The sequence below is a fragment of the Phyllobates terribilis genome, unplaced genomic scaffold (assembly GCF_046119375.1).
Source record: "Phyllobates terribilis strain yellow unplaced genomic scaffold, ASM4611937v1 Scaffold_12__6_contigs__length_324123572, whole genome shotgun sequence".
Taxonomy (NCBI): Eukaryota; Metazoa; Chordata; class Amphibia; order Anura; family Dendrobatidae; genus Phyllobates; species Phyllobates terribilis.
In genome coordinates, this window is record NW_027362772.1 from 252,595,342 (window position 1) to 252,614,912 (window position 19,571).

The 19,571-nt window shown below is 42.1% G+C and overlaps 1 protein-coding gene across 1 annotated transcript in view; it reads right to left on the bottom strand.

Annotated features, from left to right (window-relative positions):
• LOC141172525 (ATPase family AAA domain-containing protein 3-A) overlaps positions 1-19,571 on the bottom strand; it is a 55,814-nt gene that overhangs the window by 24,605 nt on the left and 11,638 nt on the right. The window contains exons 8-11 of the mRNA XM_073656835.1: positions 10,368-10,523; positions 7,488-7,544; positions 6,293-6,418; positions 402-526 (exon numbers count right to left, since the gene is read on the bottom strand). Coding sequence (XP_073512936.1) covers positions 402-526; positions 6,293-6,418; positions 7,488-7,544; positions 10,368-10,523 — 464 coding nt within the window. The remainder of the gene's footprint in view (positions 1-401; positions 527-6,292; positions 6,419-7,487; positions 7,545-10,367; positions 10,524-19,571) is intronic.

The following is a 19,571-nucleotide window of genomic DNA, read 5'->3' on the forward strand; positions in this document are numbered from 1 at the left end:
ATTGTAGCGTCCAGCTTTGTGGGAACAGTTTGGGGAAGACCCTTTTTCTGTTCCCAGTAAGACATGGAGGGGGAGTTTGGAGTGGAAGAACATGAGCGGCCACAAAGAGTCCGGACCTCAACCCCATCCAACACTTTTGGGATGACTCCCCATCAAGGTCTGATTTCACAAATGCCCTCCTGCATAAATGAGCAAAAATTTCCACAGACACCTCCAAAATCTTGTAGAAAGTCTTCTCAGAAGAGCGGAAGATGTCACAACTACAAAAGGAGGAGTGATGCCATATTTATACCGATACAACGTAGAGCGGGAGGTCATAAGATCTCCTGCAGGTGTAATGTGGAGGGGTGCCAATACTTTTTCCCGTATAGTGTTTGCATACAGTATTTTACATCACTCACCCTCTCTTGCTGGTGTTCGCCCAGTCAAAAACTTTATGCATTGCAGTAACTCCGTCCCGCCCCATAGGGGCGACGTCACCGCCGGTCATGATTGCGTAATCCATACCGGAATGCATGGCGAGTTTCTAAAAAAAAAAAAAAATACATAAATAAAACCCAAGACATCAAACTGGTGCACCAACTTTAATAGGGTTTTCCCATGAACAAAAGTTGATTTTAATCAATAGATCTTGGAATAATAATAATTTCCACAATTGGATGTGTTTAAAAAAAATGTTCCTGTGCTGAGATAATCTTAGAAATGGAGGCAGGGACACATTTATAAGATTATCTCAGCACAGGAACATTTTTTTTTAAACACATCCAATTGTGGAAGTTATTATTATTCCAAGATCTATTGATTAAAATTAACTTTTGTTTGTGGGAAAACCCTTCTAATTTAAAGCACCTCCAACAAGCGCGGACCAACACCACAATCCGGTCATATTACAAGGTACCGGTGACGCGCCATAGATCCCGGACAGCAGAGCGACTCAGGAAGAGGTTTTTGATCTTGAAAGCCATTTATTTCCCGTTGCCGCCTCCATCAATGATCTTGTTAAACATTCTCTAATGCCCCCCAGGGAGCGATTGCATATATCTTTCTTTTGGGAAGGGAAGGGGGTGGGTAGCTATTAATCCCATCAAGTAATGTGCTGTGTGTGCGCGTCACATCGATATAGCCCATTTCTCAATTAGGGAGACGACCAACGTTGGCTTTACACTTGGCTCAGCATTGTCAGCCCACAAATCGATAGCGGCAGCTTCAGGATTACACAGACACAACACAGGAAAGTGATCTGGGAGCATTACACGCTGCGGAGCAGACGGGCAAAAAAAACCACATAGGCTTAACCCCTCGCTGCACACAACTGCATAATTTCAGCATAGCATAGTTCTTCTGATTTGCTATGTCGCTTACCCCATGTGCCGGGCATTGCAATAGCTTAGGTATCCATGGTTACAACCACTCATATAGTGACAGTTAGTTGATAGTGGTCATCATAACCCATAGATACTGAAAAGGGGTATTCACATCTCCAAGATCCTATCCCAATATATAGTAAGTGTAATAATAATATTAATAATATTAGCAAATACCTCCAATAAGAAATGTAGTATAGTTTTTCTGATTTGCTATGTCTCTTTTCTTATGTGCAGGGCATTAAGCATCCATGGTTACGACCACTAACCGCTAACTAACTGTCACTATATGAGTGGTCGTAACAATGGATACCTAAGCTACTGCAATGCCCTGAACATGGGGTAAGCAACATAGTGAATCAGAAGAACTATACTACATTTCTAATTTGAGGTATTTGCTAAGATTATTATTATTATTACACCTACTACATATTGGGATAGGATTTTGGAAATGGGAATACCCCTTTAAGCTACTGCAATGCCCTGCACACGGGGAAAGCAACATAGCTTATCAGGAGAACTATAATACATTTCAAATTGGAGGTATTTGCGAATATTATACCTACTACATATTTAGATGAGATCTTGCAGATGGGAATACTCCTTTAACTGTTGGTGTATAGCTTTCTAGATTTGTCCTTTTAGGTCATATTACTGGAAATATTATATAAAAGCTATTGTTTAATTCTTGATCCTGCTGTATGCAAATTACCCGACAGGAGTCATGGAGGAGGAGCTGATCAGCAGAAGAGTCACAGTAAGCATGAGGGACGTCTCTGAGCACAGGATACATCATAATGGGGGTGTACATACACCGGTTTCATTAGGGGACTACACCTGCACTGAAAGCCTGCCAGAAGAGGGCGGTATGAGATGATGCATCCTGTGCTCAAGCCGGCCGGCCCACTGTGACTTTTCTGCTTGGAGTCTCCATCTCTATGACCTCTGCATGCAGCTTGTGCTGTTACTAAACAACTTATTTTACATAATAAAGCTACTAATATTACAAAAAAGTACACCTTAAAAGGAAATTAATATTAGAAAATTACCTTATTCTTAAATCAGGTTTTTGTGCAAAATGTACTTTTGACATTTTTTTTTTTTTTTCAGATCACAATCTTCGTTAAAAAAAAATAAAAAATTAATAAACTTGCAATTTTTACACTGTGCCATTTTTCCACTCATACTTTGCGGCCTTTCCAGAAGAGTTTTCAGCAGGCTCATTATCATCAGAGGCAGGATTACAATGACAGGTAACACCTCTGTACACAGCTGATACCACAGGATCTGCCAATCACAATACAGTGGGGAAAAAAATATTTGGTCAGCCACCAATTGTGCAAGTTCTCCCACTTAAAAAGATGAGAGAGGCCTGTAATTGACATCATAGGTAGACCTCAACTATGAGAGACAAAATGAGAAAACAAATCCTGAAAATCACATTGTCTGATTTGGAAATAATATTTTTTTCAAATTTTGGTGGAAAATAAGTATTTGGTCAATTACAAACAAGCAAGATTTCTGGCTCTCACAGACCTGTAACTTCTTCTTTAAGAGGCTCCTCTGTCCTCCACTCATTACCTGTAGTACTGGCACCTGTTTGAACTTGTTATCAGTATAAAAGACACCTGTCCGTATCCTCAAACAGTCACACTCCAAACTCCACTATGGTGGAGACCAAAGAGCTGTCGAAGGACACCAGAAACAAAATTGTAGCCCTGCACCAGGCTGGGAAGACTGAATCTGCAATAGGCAAGCAGCTTGGTGTGAAGAAATCAACTGTGGGAGCAATAATTAGAAAATGGAAGACATACAAGACCACTGATAATCTCCCTTGATCTGGGGCTCCACACAAGATCTCACCCTGTGGGGTCAAAATGATCTCAAGAACAGTGAGGAAAAATCCCAGAACCACACGGGGGGAACCTAGTGAATGACCTGCAGAGAACTGGGACCAACGTTACACAGGTTACCATCAGTAACACACTACACCGCCAAGGACTCAGATCCTGCAGTGCCAGACTTGTCCCCCTGCTTAAGCCATTACATGTCCGGGCCTGTCTAAAGTTTGTGAGAGAGCATTTGGATGATTCAGAAGAGTATTGGGAGAATGCCATATGGTCAGATGAAACCAAAGTAGAACTGTTTGGTAGAAACACAACTCGACGTGTTTGGAGGAGAAAGAATGCCAAGTTGCATCCAAAGAACACCATACCTACTGTGAAGCATGGGGGTGGCAACATCATGCTTTGGGGCTGTTTCTCTGCCAAGGGACCAGGATGACTGATCCATGTACATGAAAGAATGAATGGGGCCATGTATCGTGAGATTTTGAGTGCAAACCTCCTTCCATCAGCAAGTTCATTGAAGATGGAACGTGGCTGGGTCTTTCAGCATGACAATGATCCCAAGCACAAGCCAGGGCAATGAAGGAGTGACTTCGTAAGAAGCATTTCAAGGTCCTGGAGAGGCCTAGCCAGTCTCCAGATCTAAGCCCTGTAGAAAACCTTTGGAGTGAGTTGAAAGTCCATATTGCCCAGCGACAGCCCCAAAACATCACTGCTCTGGAGGAGAACTGCATGGAGGAAAGGGCCAACATACCAGCAACAGTGTGTGCCAACCTTGTGAAGACTTACAGAAAACGTTTGACCTCTGTCATTGCCAACAAAGGATATATAACAAAGTATTGAGATGAACTTTTGTAATTGACCAAATACTTATTTTCCACCAAAATTTGAAAAAAATTTCTTTCCAAATCAGACAATGCGATTTTCAGGATTTGTTTTCTCATTTTGTCTCTCATAGTTGAAGTCTACCTATGATGTCAATTACAGGCCTCTCTCATCTTTTTAAGTGGGAGAACTTGCACAATTGGTGGCTGACTAAATACTTTTTTTCCCCACTGTAGGGCAATATCACAGCTCTCCCTCCTTTCACAATGAATTTTTCACAGTCTCATTAGAGGTTTCAATTAAAAAAAATATATATATAGGGTTGAGGATCTGACCACTGTGGTAAATGTACATGTGTTGTTTCCTGAAACAACAGGAAGGTACAGTTTAAAAAGGGCACCACAGTGGCTGGCATAGGGACAGGGTGCCAGTTTTTGGTCATAAACCTTTACCAGATTGTAAGCCCCTCATCTTTGTGGAGTAGCACAAACAAAATGGCACATACGTTTGAGGTTTTGGGCTTTTCTAAATAACAGACAGTCCTCTTTTAGGGGGTTACCAGTTATTTAAAACTTAACACCTATCCTTGAATTTTCACAGTGTGCACAGTCAGGATTCACCAGTGCCAAGAGCGGGCTGTCATGTAGTTGTGATTTGCATACTACCAGCCACATGCCGACTAGACATGTCCGGCCTCGCTCAACACACTTGTATTGAGCCAGGCTATGAACGTCTAGTTGGCACGTGATCACATGTATGCAAATCGAACACTTGCAGTCATACATCCGCCCACACCCGGCGAATCTTGACAGCACACGCACTGCTCTCTGAGGATTCACATAGAGTTACTGCAGACTTGAATTCAAAACAACCCCTTTAAAGGATTGGTGTAATATCAATGGACTATAGCAAGGCTGAGTCATCATTAAAAAGGTTATTCCCTAAAAAAAAATCCAGTTATCCCCTATTCAAGGGATAGGGGATAATGAGCTGATCGCTGAGGGTCAGACCGCTGAACATGCTCAACGCTGCCACAGTATGTCCGATTTGTTGATGATAAAAATGGGATGGTCACCTCTCCTCTCCTTCCACAGATCCCAGACATGAGGGAACCGGCCGAGAGCCATGCTTCAGATCTAATCTCATTACCAACAAAAAGCTACTGGCGGGATTTTGGCAGTGGGGACTGGATCGTGGCCTCAATGCAGGGTCAACGGTCTGAATGTCAAAGCAGGGTCAATTGATGAAGGTTTTTTTTTTTTTTTTTGAAGGATACATACCACTTCCTCGACCCTTACCCTTAATAGTCATATGCCACACAGACTGGCATCCTGGCTAAACACCGAGTGGTGATGTCTGTAGAAACTAATATACTTTGCATCTGAAAGGCGCCCGGGTCCTCGGCTAAAAGCTCTGGGGTTCAGAGGTTCTCTTCTGGTTTATGTCCAACACAGTAGACTTTTTCGGTATAGCCACATGACCAGAGAGGCATCTGTCTAACTGCTCATTTCAATAGCAAAGCCAGCCCCCTTCTCGGTTTACATCGCGTGTCCATGATATAATAGCACAATATCAAGAAAAAAAAAGGGGTTTTGTTCTGTGCTGCCAAGAACCCCAAAAGGGATTTCAGAAAAGGAATGCGGTTGATTGTCAATGCGTTTCAAATTTCTTCCTCAGGATGAACCACAAAGTGTTGACTATAAACCGAATCCTTTTTTCCTGGTTCCTTTTCTGGAATTCCCATTGGTATTCTTGGTAGTGCAGAACAAAACCCCTTTTTTCTTTGCTATTGTATCCTGGACAGCCTTGTGGGTCAGCAGCAGCCATATCAAGCGCATTTTATGTGAGCCAGGTGAGCAATTCCTTGCACCCTACGATCGGAAACAAAAAGAAGTCTATTAGTTATACTCACAAACACTATGAAAAAGAAAAACACTCATAAAAGCAATGGACATACTTTTCCATACCAGATCATCTTGTGGTAACCCTGTTCAGTCAGCCAGACCCACTGTTTCGCCCACAATGCTGGCTTCTTCTGGGGGATGCATCAGAAGAAGACAATTGTGGGTGAAACCCTGGAACCCGATGACCACTGTTTTTACTAAAGCACTTTTTTTAAACTGTTTGTGAGTATAACTAATAAACTCCTCTTCGTTTTTAAAGGACAACCCTTTTTAAAAATAGTTGGGTAACTATGTTCTATAATCCAACTATGCTGTCGTGCATTAGGAAACCAGCTGCCTATATATGCTTTACCTTAGCAAACAGCGTCTTCCCTGTCCCCGGAGGACCGTACATTAAAATATTCCTGTATAGACCTTTATTCTGCTTCGTGTTCCTTGTGGCAATTGCAATATCTCTTACTCGTTCTTCCAGTTTTGGCTGAAAAATAGAGAAATAAATCATTCCACACCTAAGGATTCATCCATAGATGGGGAAGCATTAAATGACAGAAGGGGACGGTGCCTATCTTTATGGCTCAATCAATAGCAGTCACAGACCACTTCAAAAGATAAACACCAGATTGTTTTATGGCACGGCTTCCCGAGATGAGCTTGTTAGAGGGCGGAAGGACTCGCTCATCCAATTAATCTGTTGAGTACATAACACAAGGACGACTTCAGTGCGAGGGTGCGGGATCAGTGGGGACAAAAAGTGGGCACGTGGCAGAAGAGAATAAGTGGTCAATGCCGGCCAAATTGTTACCGAAGGTAGTAGTTTGTATTGCTTTGGGATTTAAATTGCAGGTTCACCTTTATCATTTACCCACTGAAATGGTGTGTGTGCATGACTGATCAGGAGTGCCAGAGGGACTTAGGAAGGAGTTTGTAAGGGGAGCATGCAAACTGCTATAGAAACCTTAAAAATTGCAGAGCACAACTTGTACAGAGTCTGAGCCAGGAGGGATTGCTTTGAGCTCTGGGAGAAAGCTATAAAGAATTCTTAAAGGGGCTGCCATCCCATTTTAAATTAAGTAGTCCCTCTTGTAAAATAAAAACAACAGATAATCACCTCCCGCACCAATGCCATTCCAGCTTTGTCGGCGCCGGGTCTCGAAATGGTTATGCCATCATTGGCTGATATTAGTATGCCCGCTCTCATGTCTTCCTCTTGTCCGAACTTCGTCTGAAGAAAGTCAAAGCGTGGCAGCCCAATAGCGATGAGGCATAATAATGTCAGGCAGACCCCGGCACCAACGTCGCTGAAACAGTCGGTGAGTATCTTAATTTTTATTTCAGAATGGGGACTACTTACTGTAATTTAAAAAGGAGTTGCCCAAGTAGTGGCCAACCCCTTTAAATGGTAATGGGCTCCACAAGCAGTAAGTAAGAGAAGAGGATGATTGGGTGTAAATTATGTAGGCCTTGAACCTATGTTTTAAAAGGGGACAATTTAAGACCCCAGCAATAACTAAAAGAGCACCCATGACCAATATACCAGACATACTTACACTAAGGACGACTCCTTCCAAGGCATCCTGAATTTTGCTGAAAAGGCGCTTAGTGACCTATTAATAAAAAAATTAAGTTAACTTAGTACAAAGTAGTTACCTATACACTTACTGTCTCTTTATTTGCAGCAGAAAGTAGTTAAAACCACTACAGTGGCTCAAAGAGTGATCTACAGTGAATATACAGTACAGACCAAAAGTTTGGACACACCTCATTTAAAGATTTTTCTGTATTTTCATGACTATGAAAATTGTACATTCACACTGAAGGCATCAAAACTATGAATTAACACATGTGGAATTATATACTTAACAAAAAAGGGTGAAACAACTGAAAATGTCTTATATTCTAGGTTCTTCAAAGTAGCCACCTTTTGCTTTGATGACTGCTTTACACACTCTTGGCATTCTCTTGATGAGCTTCAAGAGGTAGTCACCGGAAATGGTCTTCCAGCAATCTTGAAGGAGTTCCCAGAGATGCTTAGCACTTGTTGGCCCTTTTGCCTTCACTCTGCGGTCCAGCTCACCCCAAACCATCTCGATTGGGTTCAGGTCTGGTGACTGTGGAGGCCAGGTCATCTGGCGTAGCACCCCATCACTCTCCTCCTTTGTCAAATAGCCCTTACACAGCCTGGAGGTGTGTTTGGGGTCATTGTCGTGTTGAAAAATAAATGATCGTCCAACTAAACGCAAACCAGATGGAATAGCAAGCCGCTGCAAGATGCTGTGGTAGCCATGCTGGTTCAGTATGCCTTCAATTTTGAATAAATCCCCAACAGAGTCAACAGCAAAGCACCCCCACACCATCACACCTCCTCCTCCATGCTTCACGGTGGGAACCAGGCATGTAGAGTCCATCCGTTCACCTTTTCTGTGTCGCACAAAGACACAGTGGTTGGAACCAAAGATCTCAAATTTGGACTCATCAGACCAAAGCACAGATTTCCACTGGTCTAATGTCCATTCCTTGTGTTCTTTAGCCCAAACAAGTCTCTTCTGCTTGTTGCCTGTCCTTAGCAGTGGTTTCCTAGCAGCTATTTTACCATGAAGGCCTGCTGCACAAAGTCTCCTCTTAACAGTTGTTGTAGAGATGTGTCTGCTGCTAGAACTGTGTGTGGCATTGACCTGGTCTCTAATCTGAACTGCTGTTAACCTGCGATTTCTGAGGCTGGTGACTCGGATAAACTTATCCTCAGAAGCAGAGGTGACTCTTGGTCTTCCTTTCCTGGGGCCGTCCTCATGTGAGCCAGTTTCTTTGTAGCGCTTGATGTTTTTTGCAACTGCACTTGGGGACACTTTCAAAGTTTGCCCAATTTTTCAGACTGACTGACCTTCATTTCTTAAAGTAATGATGGCATGGCCACTCGTTTTTCTTTATTTAGAATTTGTATTCTGACAAGAAAAAAGCAGCTAACAGTCTATTCAGTAGGACTATCAGATGTGTATCCACCTGACTTCTGCACAACACAACTGATGGTCCCAACCCCATTTATAAGGCAAGAAATCCCACTTATTAAACCTGACAGGGCACACCTGTGAAGTGAAAACCATTTCCGGTGACTACCTCTTGAAGCTCATCAAGAGAATGCCAAGAGTGTGCAAAGCAATCATCAAAGCAAAAGGTGGCTACTTTGAAGAACCTAGAATATAAGACATATTTTCAGTTGTTTCACACTTTTTTGTTAAGTATATAATTCCACATGTGTTAATTCATAGTTTTGATGCCTTCAGTGTGAATGTACAATTTTCATAGTCAAGAAAATACAGAAAAATCTTTAAATGAGAAGGTGTGTCCAAACTTTTGGTCTGTACTGTATATCTTGTAACCACATACATATTAGCCCTTATAAATATGGCAACTGCAACATATTCGCGTATCATCTCATATACAGCAGCACATTGTGAAGTGTCTCCTATATTAGAGGGAATCAGTCAGTAGGATCAACCCTCCTGAGCGGTCTATATGGCCATGTAGGACATAGGAAGCTGAATAAAGGGATACCTTGATATTTGTGATCCGATGTCTTATTCCAGAGTAATTCACGTTTTTCTTAATATGTAAATGAGCTGTTAAGATCTACAGGCCGGACATACATCTCCCTGAGAATCTGCCTCCAGATCTTATTATAAATAAATGAGGCATCAATCAGTGTGAGACATGTAATGACTGTCAGTCTGCTCTCCTGATCTACATGTCTCACACTGGTAATGCCTCGACATTTACAATAGGCTCAGGAGGCAGAGTCTCTATGTCCGGTCCGTAGATCTTAACATCTCATTTACATATTAAGAAAAATGTGGATTTCTCTGGAATAAAACATCAGATCGCAGATATCAAGGTATCATTTTATTCAGCTTCCTATGACCTACATGCCCATGTAGACGGCTTAGGAGGGTTGATCCTACTGATAGATTCCCTTTAAAAAGAACCCATAAAGACTATTTTACTACAGAACCTAGGAGTACAAGTATCTAGGTCCTGAAACAACAATAAAAATGGTACCCGTCTCGTAATAATCCGATGCGCATGTCTATGTACTCCGTGTAGTGACACGCCTCCAATGCACTTCCAGGCTAATATGCATGTGGCTTCAAATGTTGACTTCTCAGCATTTTCACATTAGATAACTACAAGACCACTATCATTTTCATTGTTGTACACAGACCTATGCAGTCATACAACTAATATGAGAAGTAAAATCATCCAGAAGGTTCCCTTTAATGGGGAAATACGTGACTGACAATAGGGTAAACTTAGACCTGTGCTATTTCCAAAATGAGAATAAGTGATGCCTGAGCGAGAGGTGCTATTTTAGGGTCCTCACTTTGGCTCGCGGATGGGAGATCCCAAGCAATGGTTGTCCTGTAAACCACACTTACCTTCACTGGATGCTTGGCCGCCTCCACTAATGTGATACGAGAGGTGTCTCTCACCAATGAAGGCTTTCCAAGGCGAGCTTCAATGTATCGTCCGGCTACACCCGTGGCGTTCTTGGCAGAGTAAACACCCAATGCAAGCAACGTCAAACCGGCTGCCTGCAAGAACAAGTACATTGGCCGGTCATTTCTAGCATTTTTCATGAGATAATGCTGGATCATTTTTTGTTTAATTATGCATTGTGCGTTTCCTGTTATTCTTCCAGGAAATATATGAAAAAAAAAAAAACTACAACTGGGATTTAATTGTCTCCTTGTCAATGTAGAGTGTTAGCACTGATTGGGACATTCTTTGTGTTAGCACAGAATGGGAGGAATAGAACTAAGCAACAGTAGGTGTGAAAAAGACTTGGGCATACTAATAAATTACAGACTGCACATGAGTCAACAGTGTGATGCAGCAAAAAAGGCAAACACAGTTCTGGGATGTATTAAGAGAAGCAAAGAGTCTAGATCACGTGAAGTAATTATCCCCCTCTACTCCTCCTTGGTCAGATCTCATCTGGAATACTGTGTCCAGTTCTGGGCACCACATTTTAAAAAAGACATTGAAAAACTGGAGCAAGTTCAGAGAAGAGCTACCAGGATGGTGAGCAGACTGAAAACTATGTCCTATGAGGAACGGTAAAAGGATCTGGGAATGTTTAGCTTGCAAAAAAGAAGACTGAGAGGAGACTTAATATCTGAAGGGCTGTCATGGTGTAGAGGGATCATCCTTATTCTCATTTGCACAAGGAAACACGAGAAGCAATGGGATGAAACTGAAAGGGAGAAGATACAGAATAGAGATTGGAAAAACTTTTGACAATGAGGGTGATCAATGAGTGGAACAGGCGGCCATGAGAGGTGGCGAGTTCTCCTTCAATGGAAGTCTTCATACAGAGGCTGGACAGACATCTGTCTTGAGATGGTTTAGTGAATCCTGCATTGAGCAGGGGGTTGGACATGATGACCCCGGAGGTCCCTTCCAACTCTAACATTCTAGGATTGGACAATGTCAAAATATGTATGGACAAGGGGAATGATAATGGCAAGTTATCTATATATTAATTTTTCCAGCAGGAGTGAAAGAGGAGCGGCACCCCAAAGGATTCTACGAAAAGATGCTCCAATGCTATAACTTTATGGGGAATGCAAGTTTTTACTAAAATAAACAGGCAAAGAGAGCCGAGGAATAAGCAACCTTTGGTACTCCGGCTGTTGTGTGACTATGACTCCCAGCATGCTATCAGGGTATGTTGGGAGTTGGAGTGACGAAGGTTGCTGATCCGTGCTCGATGCTATATAAAGTGGCAGACCAGGTGATGCCAAGTCAGGTGGCAAGAAAAGATGCCAAGCAGTGGGGAAAAAAAAAAAAAAAAAAAGAGCAGAATATTGCTGCCTGCAGGAAGATCACACAGATCCACCGCGGCACGGAGAGCAGGATACAAGCTATTGTTTCAAGATTAAATTTAGATCATCACTACATATTTTTCTGCAAAGACAGAAGACAAATGGGCCACTTTCCCGGTGACAGAAGCTTGCCATCTCTGCTTGGCAAGCGGCAATCATCCTGCACTCACCAGGAAAAATCAGACACGAGGGGGAAAGTGACAGCTCCTATTAGGGAAGTGTCACAGCGGCCAAAAGAACGGATACATAGCACAGCAGATAAGCCGCAATATTCCCCGGGGAGCAGAGTAAATCACCCGCCACTGGCATGACGAGAAGGTCACGAGCGCCACGAGACACCTGGGTGACAGGAGAATCTGTAATGGTGACCTATCTGAAAAACTGCCGCAATTCACACTGCGAGGTGAAGACACCAACATGGGTCAGCAGCAGAGGACGAGGATGCCACACAGGAAAAAACACTCCGGTGTCACAGGGGAAATTAGCTAACGAGCAAGACGCTGTTCAGCCCACTTACAGAATAAGGAGGGCAACACTAAAGGGGTCCTTCATCTATATAAATATAGATCAAAATCACCAAACAACCTAAAGATGGAATTTCAAGAGGAGATCTAAGCTCTGAAGGCATGAAAATGGTGAATGCAGCTGTGTGCTGCAATACAGGCTGTAAATCAGAATTGATTTGGCACATTTTGATTTTTTTTTTTTTTAAAACTTCTGCGTCAACCCTTAGAGCATCAAGCAAGGTTCACACGTCGCGTTTTTGCTGCGGATATTACGTGAAAATTTCCTGCACATTAAATCCACAGCATTTTACAATTCTGGCAACGTGGAGTTTTACCTTAAATCTAATTCAAAATCTGAGCTTTTTTGTGCAGAATCCGCACAATTTTTGAAGAAGAAAATGTACTTTTTCATTGTCGGCATTTTACCCAATCATTTCAATGGGGATTCGAAATCACCCAGATAAAACCACTGACCCCACACAATTTTGTTGCAAAAAAACCCAAAAGCTATAAAGATGCAGAAAATGTGCAGATTTGAGATACAGAAAGGATGCAGATTTCACTTTGACCTCCATTCTCTCATAAAGGGAGTCTGACAATAAGAATATATTGTCGAATATGCAAATTCAGAAAATTACCTCTAGAAAGTGGGGACGGATGCATAAATTTTGGGATATGTGACGGGCACAAACCATCTGGTTTTAGGAGAACCTCATTTGAATAAAGATCTGGTTAGGTATAAATTTGTGAAGCAAATGGTGATATCATCCTCGTATCTCCATGGTAACAGAGGGCAGAATGGCCGACATTGAATATTTATAAGGACTACATATTGATTATGGCAGAAAAGTAACGTACATATTGGTAGATCACCTCAGGAACATTAACCCCAGCTATGGGAATCATACTTCATAGGTGAGCGGATATAGCAGAGCCTGAAATGCTACATGCAGATCATATATGTGTGTGTGAAATATATATATATACACATGTTTATTTCCTTTGTGTGTATTGGAATCGCTTCCTATAACCATCAAGAAGCTTCTTACATCTCAACTGGAATTTTGGATCACTCTTCTTTTGCAAACTGCTCCAGATCTCTTATATTTGAAGGCGTCTTCTGCCAACAGCAATTTTAAGATCTCTCCACAGGTGATCAATGGGATTTAGATCCGGACTCATTGCTGCCGCTTCAGAACTCTCCAGCGCTTTTTTTCCATCCATTTCTGGGGGCTTCTTCAAGTATGTTTGGGGTCAGACGCATGACCTAGGACAGAAACCCAGCTTTCTGACACTGGGCACTACATTGCAATCCAAAATCCTTTGGTAATTTTCACACTTCATGATGCCTTGCACACAGTCAAGGCACCCAGTGCCAGAAGCAGCAAAGCAACCCCAAAACATCTTTGAGCCTCCACCATATTTTACTGTAGGTACTGTGTTCTTTTCTTTGTAGGAGTCATTCTGTTTTTGGTAAACAGTAGAATGATGTGTTTTACCAAAAAGCTCTATATCCGTCTTATCTGTCCACAAGACGCTTTCCCAGAAGGATTGTGGCTTACTCATGTACATTTTGGCAAACTGCAGCCTAGCTTTTTATGTCTGTGTCAACAGTGGGTTCTCCTATGTATCCTGTCGTAGCAGTTTCATTTCAATCAAATATCAACGGATAGTTCGCGCTGCCTCTGATGCACCCTGAGCCTGCAAAGCAGCTTGAATTTCTTTGGAACTTTATTGGGGCTGCTAATCCACCATCCAAACTGTCCTGCATTGCAACCTTTCATCAATTTTTCTCTGCCATCCACGTCCAGGAAGATTAGCCACAGTGCCATGGGTTGTAAACTTCTGGATTATGTTGTGCACCATGGACAAAGGAACATCAAGATCTCTGGAGATGGACTTGTAACCTTAAGATTGTTGATATTGTTCAACAATTTTGGTTCTCAACTTCTCAGACCGTTCTCTTCTCCTCTTTCTGTTCTCTATGCTTAGTGTGACACACACAGACACACAATGCAAAGACTGAGGCAACATCTCCCCTTTTTATCTGGTTTCAGGTGTGATTTTCATATTGCCCACACTTGTTACCTGCTACAGGCGAGTGTGATCGAGCATCACATGCTTGAAACAAAGTTGTTAACCCACAATTTTTGAAAGGTGCCAACAATTTTGTCAAGCCCATTTTTTGGGGTTATGAGCGAAATTATGTCCAATTTGCCTTTTTTTTTGTGATGTTCCAATACACACAAAGGAAACAAACCTGTGTGTAACAAAACACGTGTAATTGCAATAATTTTATGGGAGAAATATTTAATTTTCTGGAATAATGTCAAGGGAGCCAACACTTTCGGCCATGACTGCATGGACATCATAGAGGAAAATTATCCCAAATGGGACCCACCATTTTTCCCATACTGGCAAACCTTGACTACCGATCTGTTGGCCTAGTTGCATTACATGGGCAGTCACTTATTTGACTGGATGCCATGTAATACTGCAGTGGCCTGGCTGGTCATGGCTTTCCATGGCAAAAAAAAAAAAAAAAAAAAAAATCAGGGATCTGCCAGGGAATTCATTCTGAAAGAAGCATCTTCTCTGATTACATCCCCCCTTTACAGAGAATAAACACAGTTTAAGTTTGACAATACTTTGGTTTATTTGCATTTATCTTGCAGAACACTTGGGGAGAGATTTTTGAAATGGCCTTTTTTTTGTTGTCCATAGCAACCAATCACAGCACAGCTTTCATTTCCTACAGTGGTTTTGAAAAATGAAAGCTGCACTCTACTTGGTTGCCAAGGGTAGAAGAAAACTATAAACTGTTACCGGGAGCAACCATAGCGCAGCTTTCATTTTTCAAGAGCTGTGACTGGTTGCTATGGGTAACAGATAGTTTTTCTTCTATACGGTCGGACTGTGACGTCCAGACCGGCCGTGGATCTTCTGACCCAAATTCAACACACTCAGACATAAATGAGGCTGTTGAATTTGAGTCCGGCAACCGCCGACCGGTCTGGACGGCACATTCTGCACTCAGACCCCGTTTCACAGATGTCTGAATTCGGTCTTATTCAGAATTCTGTTCTCAGGTCACATAACATCACCGACTCCTCTGCTGGTTCAGTGTCTGCTAGAGAAAACGGTGCGTTGGGAAAGCATTCTCACAACTCTGTTGTGCCATACCTCTGTTATTCCTCCTGGAAATGTACAATTGCATGGACACCTGGGAATTACCATTCCCCTTGTCAATATAATCTAGCCCTATTATACTGTCAGTGAAGACCAGGCAGCGGCACCTCCTTTGAGGAATCGTAACACCCAGTCTATTTATTCATATATTTCCAGGAGGGATAACAGAGGTTCAAAGTCAGAAAACGACATCTGTGCCGGCAAAGGCTAAAATCTGTGCCATTTTTTTGCATTCTGCTTAGAGACCATGATCACGGCTTGACATCCACATCACTTTCCACTTTTTATGCATAAGAGAAAAAAAACCCGCTGTATTCCTATTTGTCATACACATCATGATTTGTGACATTTTTGGCCCATACTTAAGCTGAAAACTGGTGCAAGTTACTTAATAAGTGGTAAAAGTAGGAATGCAAGGGTCCGAGACCCGCACACCGCAAGGGTCCGAAACCTGCATATGTCTTGTAGGTTTCGATGAATCACTGCCGCGTCTCCCAGAATCATGGAGGTTAATGAGGCCCCTTCTGTGCGGGGCACAAAACTTAAATGCAATGTCATTAAAAAATACTTAGTTAAATTAGGCTCAGGATTTTATTCAAAATTCATATTAACTTCTTTTTTCTCTCTCACCACATGGAAAAAAAAAGAAAAAGTTCTTGCAGTTTTCCCTCTGACAATGTAGCCTTATAATAGGCTATCACTAGCCCGTTCTGCGGAGAGACCCCTTCTCGGCAGTCACTAGCCCGTTCTGCGGAGAGACCCCTTCTCGGCAGTCACTAGCCCGTTCTGCGGAGAGACCCCTTCTCGGCAGTCACTAGCCCGTTCTGCGGAGAGACCCCTTCTCGGCAGTCACTAGCCCGTTCTGCGGAGAGACCCCTTCTCGGCAGTCACTAGCCCGTTCTGCGGAGAGACCCCTTCTCGGCAGTCACTAGCCCGTTCTGCAGAGAGACCCCTTCTCGGCAATCACTACCCGCTCCGCAGAGATCCCCTTCTCAGTCATATCATCATCCCAGGATTACAATAAAAGGTTACCCCCATACCAATAGGATACACCACTCAACAGGTGATGGGCACAGCTTACCTCCACCCCCTCCCTATGCAATGACCTCTGCACAGCTCCCAGAGCATGCCCACAACACTCTCCCATAAGTCAATCAATATCTTCAGAGTGCGGATCTGGGCGACTCTGGAGGGGAGAAGGGTGAAGTTGGGTGACGCACCTACATAATTATAATGTAAGCTTTGCCATTTTCTGATGCATTTGCATTATCTCCCCTCGCCATACCTGTGCCCTATAAAACCTCGCAGAGGGAGCACCTGTGCGGTGGCATCATGACGACTAATTATCTCCATTCGCTTCAATCAATAGAATTTCCACTTCGATCACTGGCAGGAGAATGACATTTTGCTTTGTGGAGTCGTTTCTTTTAGCTCATGTAGGGGGCCGGGAAAGAGCGGAGCTTTTATCCCGCATCTGACATCTGTGCATGCATTAGGAAACAGACAATTACGTGCTCATCAAATCGAGCTTCGCGTCCTCTTTGCCTTGGAAGGTTCTCCATTAACAGAATGAGCTGCGGGGGAATTAAACTCACTTTTCAAAGGCAGCGCCGAGCGCCCAGAGACCGGGTTTATCTGCGACTGAGATCTATATTGTTTGGTGGGAACCTGACGAGAAGCAAAAAAAACGACCATACAAATTGCTACGTTGGTGTATTGATGTGCACTACAGGCGGATCTGCTGCGAGATACCATCATTTATCAGTCTCCGGGACCATATCAGCCCAGCGCTTACTGACTTACCTTATGTGAACTCTCCTGTATTACAAAATTGCATTGTGAGCAAATTTCTTAAAAGGTTCATTCCATGACTTTAATATTGACGACCTGTCCCTAAGATAAATTCTCAATATCTGATTTATGGGGGTCCGACTCACGGCGGCCCCACTGATCAGGGCAGAGCTGCAGCACCACCATACGGCGTCGTGCGTGCCAGATCTGATGTGCTGCAATCAGCCGATCGATGGGATGGTCAGGAGTAACCACCAATCTGAAATTGCTAACCTAAGAATAGGCCCTTAATATTATATTCCTGGAAAATCCCTTTAACCCCGAAGGCCGTTTGCACGTTAATGACCAGGCCAATTTTTACAATTCTGACCACTGTCACTTTATGGAGGTAATAACTCTGAAACGCTTCAACGGATCCCCCTGATTCGGAGATTGTTTTTTCGTGACATATTGTACTTCATGATAGTGGTAAAAAATTGTCAACATCACTTGCGTTTATTTGTCAAAAAACGTAAATTTGGTGAAAAATTTTGCAATTTTCAAACTTTTTGGAATTTTTATACCCGGAAATCAGAGAGATATGTCACACAAAAGAGTTAATAAATAACATTTCCCACATGTCTACTTTACATCAGCACAATTTTGAAACATTTTTTTTTTTTGTTAGGAAGTTATAAGGTTTAAAAGTTGACCAGCGATTTCTCATTTTTCCAATAAAATTTACAAAACCATTTTTTTTTATTTTTTTTTAGGGAACACATCCCATTTGAAGTCACTTTGACGGGCCTTTATGACAGAAAATACCCAAAAGTGACACCATTCTAAAAACTGCACCCCTCAAGGTGCTCAAAACCAGATTCAAGAAATTTATTAACCCTTCAGGTGCTTCACAGGAATTTTTGGAATGTGGAAGAAAATAATGAACATTTAACTTTTTTCACAAAAATGTTACTTTAGAAACAATTTTTTTTTTCTTTTTGCAAGGGTAACAGGAAAAAATAAACCCCAAAATTTGTTGTGCTGTTTCTCCCGAGCACACCTATACCCCATTTGTGGGGGGGGGAAACCACTGTTTGGGCGCACGGCAGTGCTCGGAAGGGAAGGAGCGCCATTTGACTTTTTGAATGTAAAATTTGCTTGAATAATTAGCGGACGCCATGTTGCGTTTGGAGAACCCCTGATGTGCCTACACAGTGGAACCTCCCAAAAGGGACACCATTTTGGAAACTAGACCCCTCAGGGAACTTATCTAGATGTGTGGTGAGCACCTTGAACCCTCAAGTGCCTCACAGAAGTTTATAACATAGAGCCGTGAAAAAAAAAAAAAAAAAAATCCTATTTTTCCAAAGAAAAAAATATATATTTTAGCCCCAAATTTTTTATTTTCAAAAGGGGTAACTGGAGAAAATGGACCCCAAAATTTGTTGTGCAATTTCTCCTGAGCACATATATACCTCATATGTGGGGGAAAACTATTGTTTGGGCGCACGGCAGGGCTCAGAAAGGAAGGCGTGATGTTTTGGAACGCAGACTTAGATGAAATGGTCTGCATGTGGCCTATCGCGTTTGGAGAGCCCCTGATGTGCCTAAACAATGGAAAACTCCCAACGGTGACCCCACTTTGGAAACTAGACCACTCAAGGAGTTCAATTAGATGTGTGGTGAGCATCTTAAACCCACAGGTGCTTCACAAAATTTTACAACGTGGATCTGTAAAAATGAAAAAAAAAAAAAAAAAAAAAATTTATATATATATATATATATATATATATATATATATATATATATATATATATATATATATATATATATATATATATATATATATATATATATATATATATATATATATATATATATATATATATATATATTGTACCCAGTAAAATGTTGCTTTAGCCCCAATTTTTTTAATTTTCACAAGGATAGCACGAGAAAATGGACCCCAAAATTAGTTGTGCAGTTTTTCTTGTGTACGCCGATACCCTATATGTGGTCGAAAACTACTTTTGAGGCATAGTGCAAAGCTCAGAAAGGAAGAAGCGCCATATTGAAGTTCAGATTTTGCTGGACTGGTTTGATGGTGCCATGTCACAATGGTAGAGCCCCTGAGGCCAAGAACAGCAGAATTCCTCAATAAGTGACCCTATGTTACAAACTAAACCTCTCAATGAATTCATCTAGGGGTGCAGTGATCATATGGACACCACAGGTGGGTCACAGAATTTTATACCATTGGGCAGTAAAGCAAAAAATAAATTACAATCTT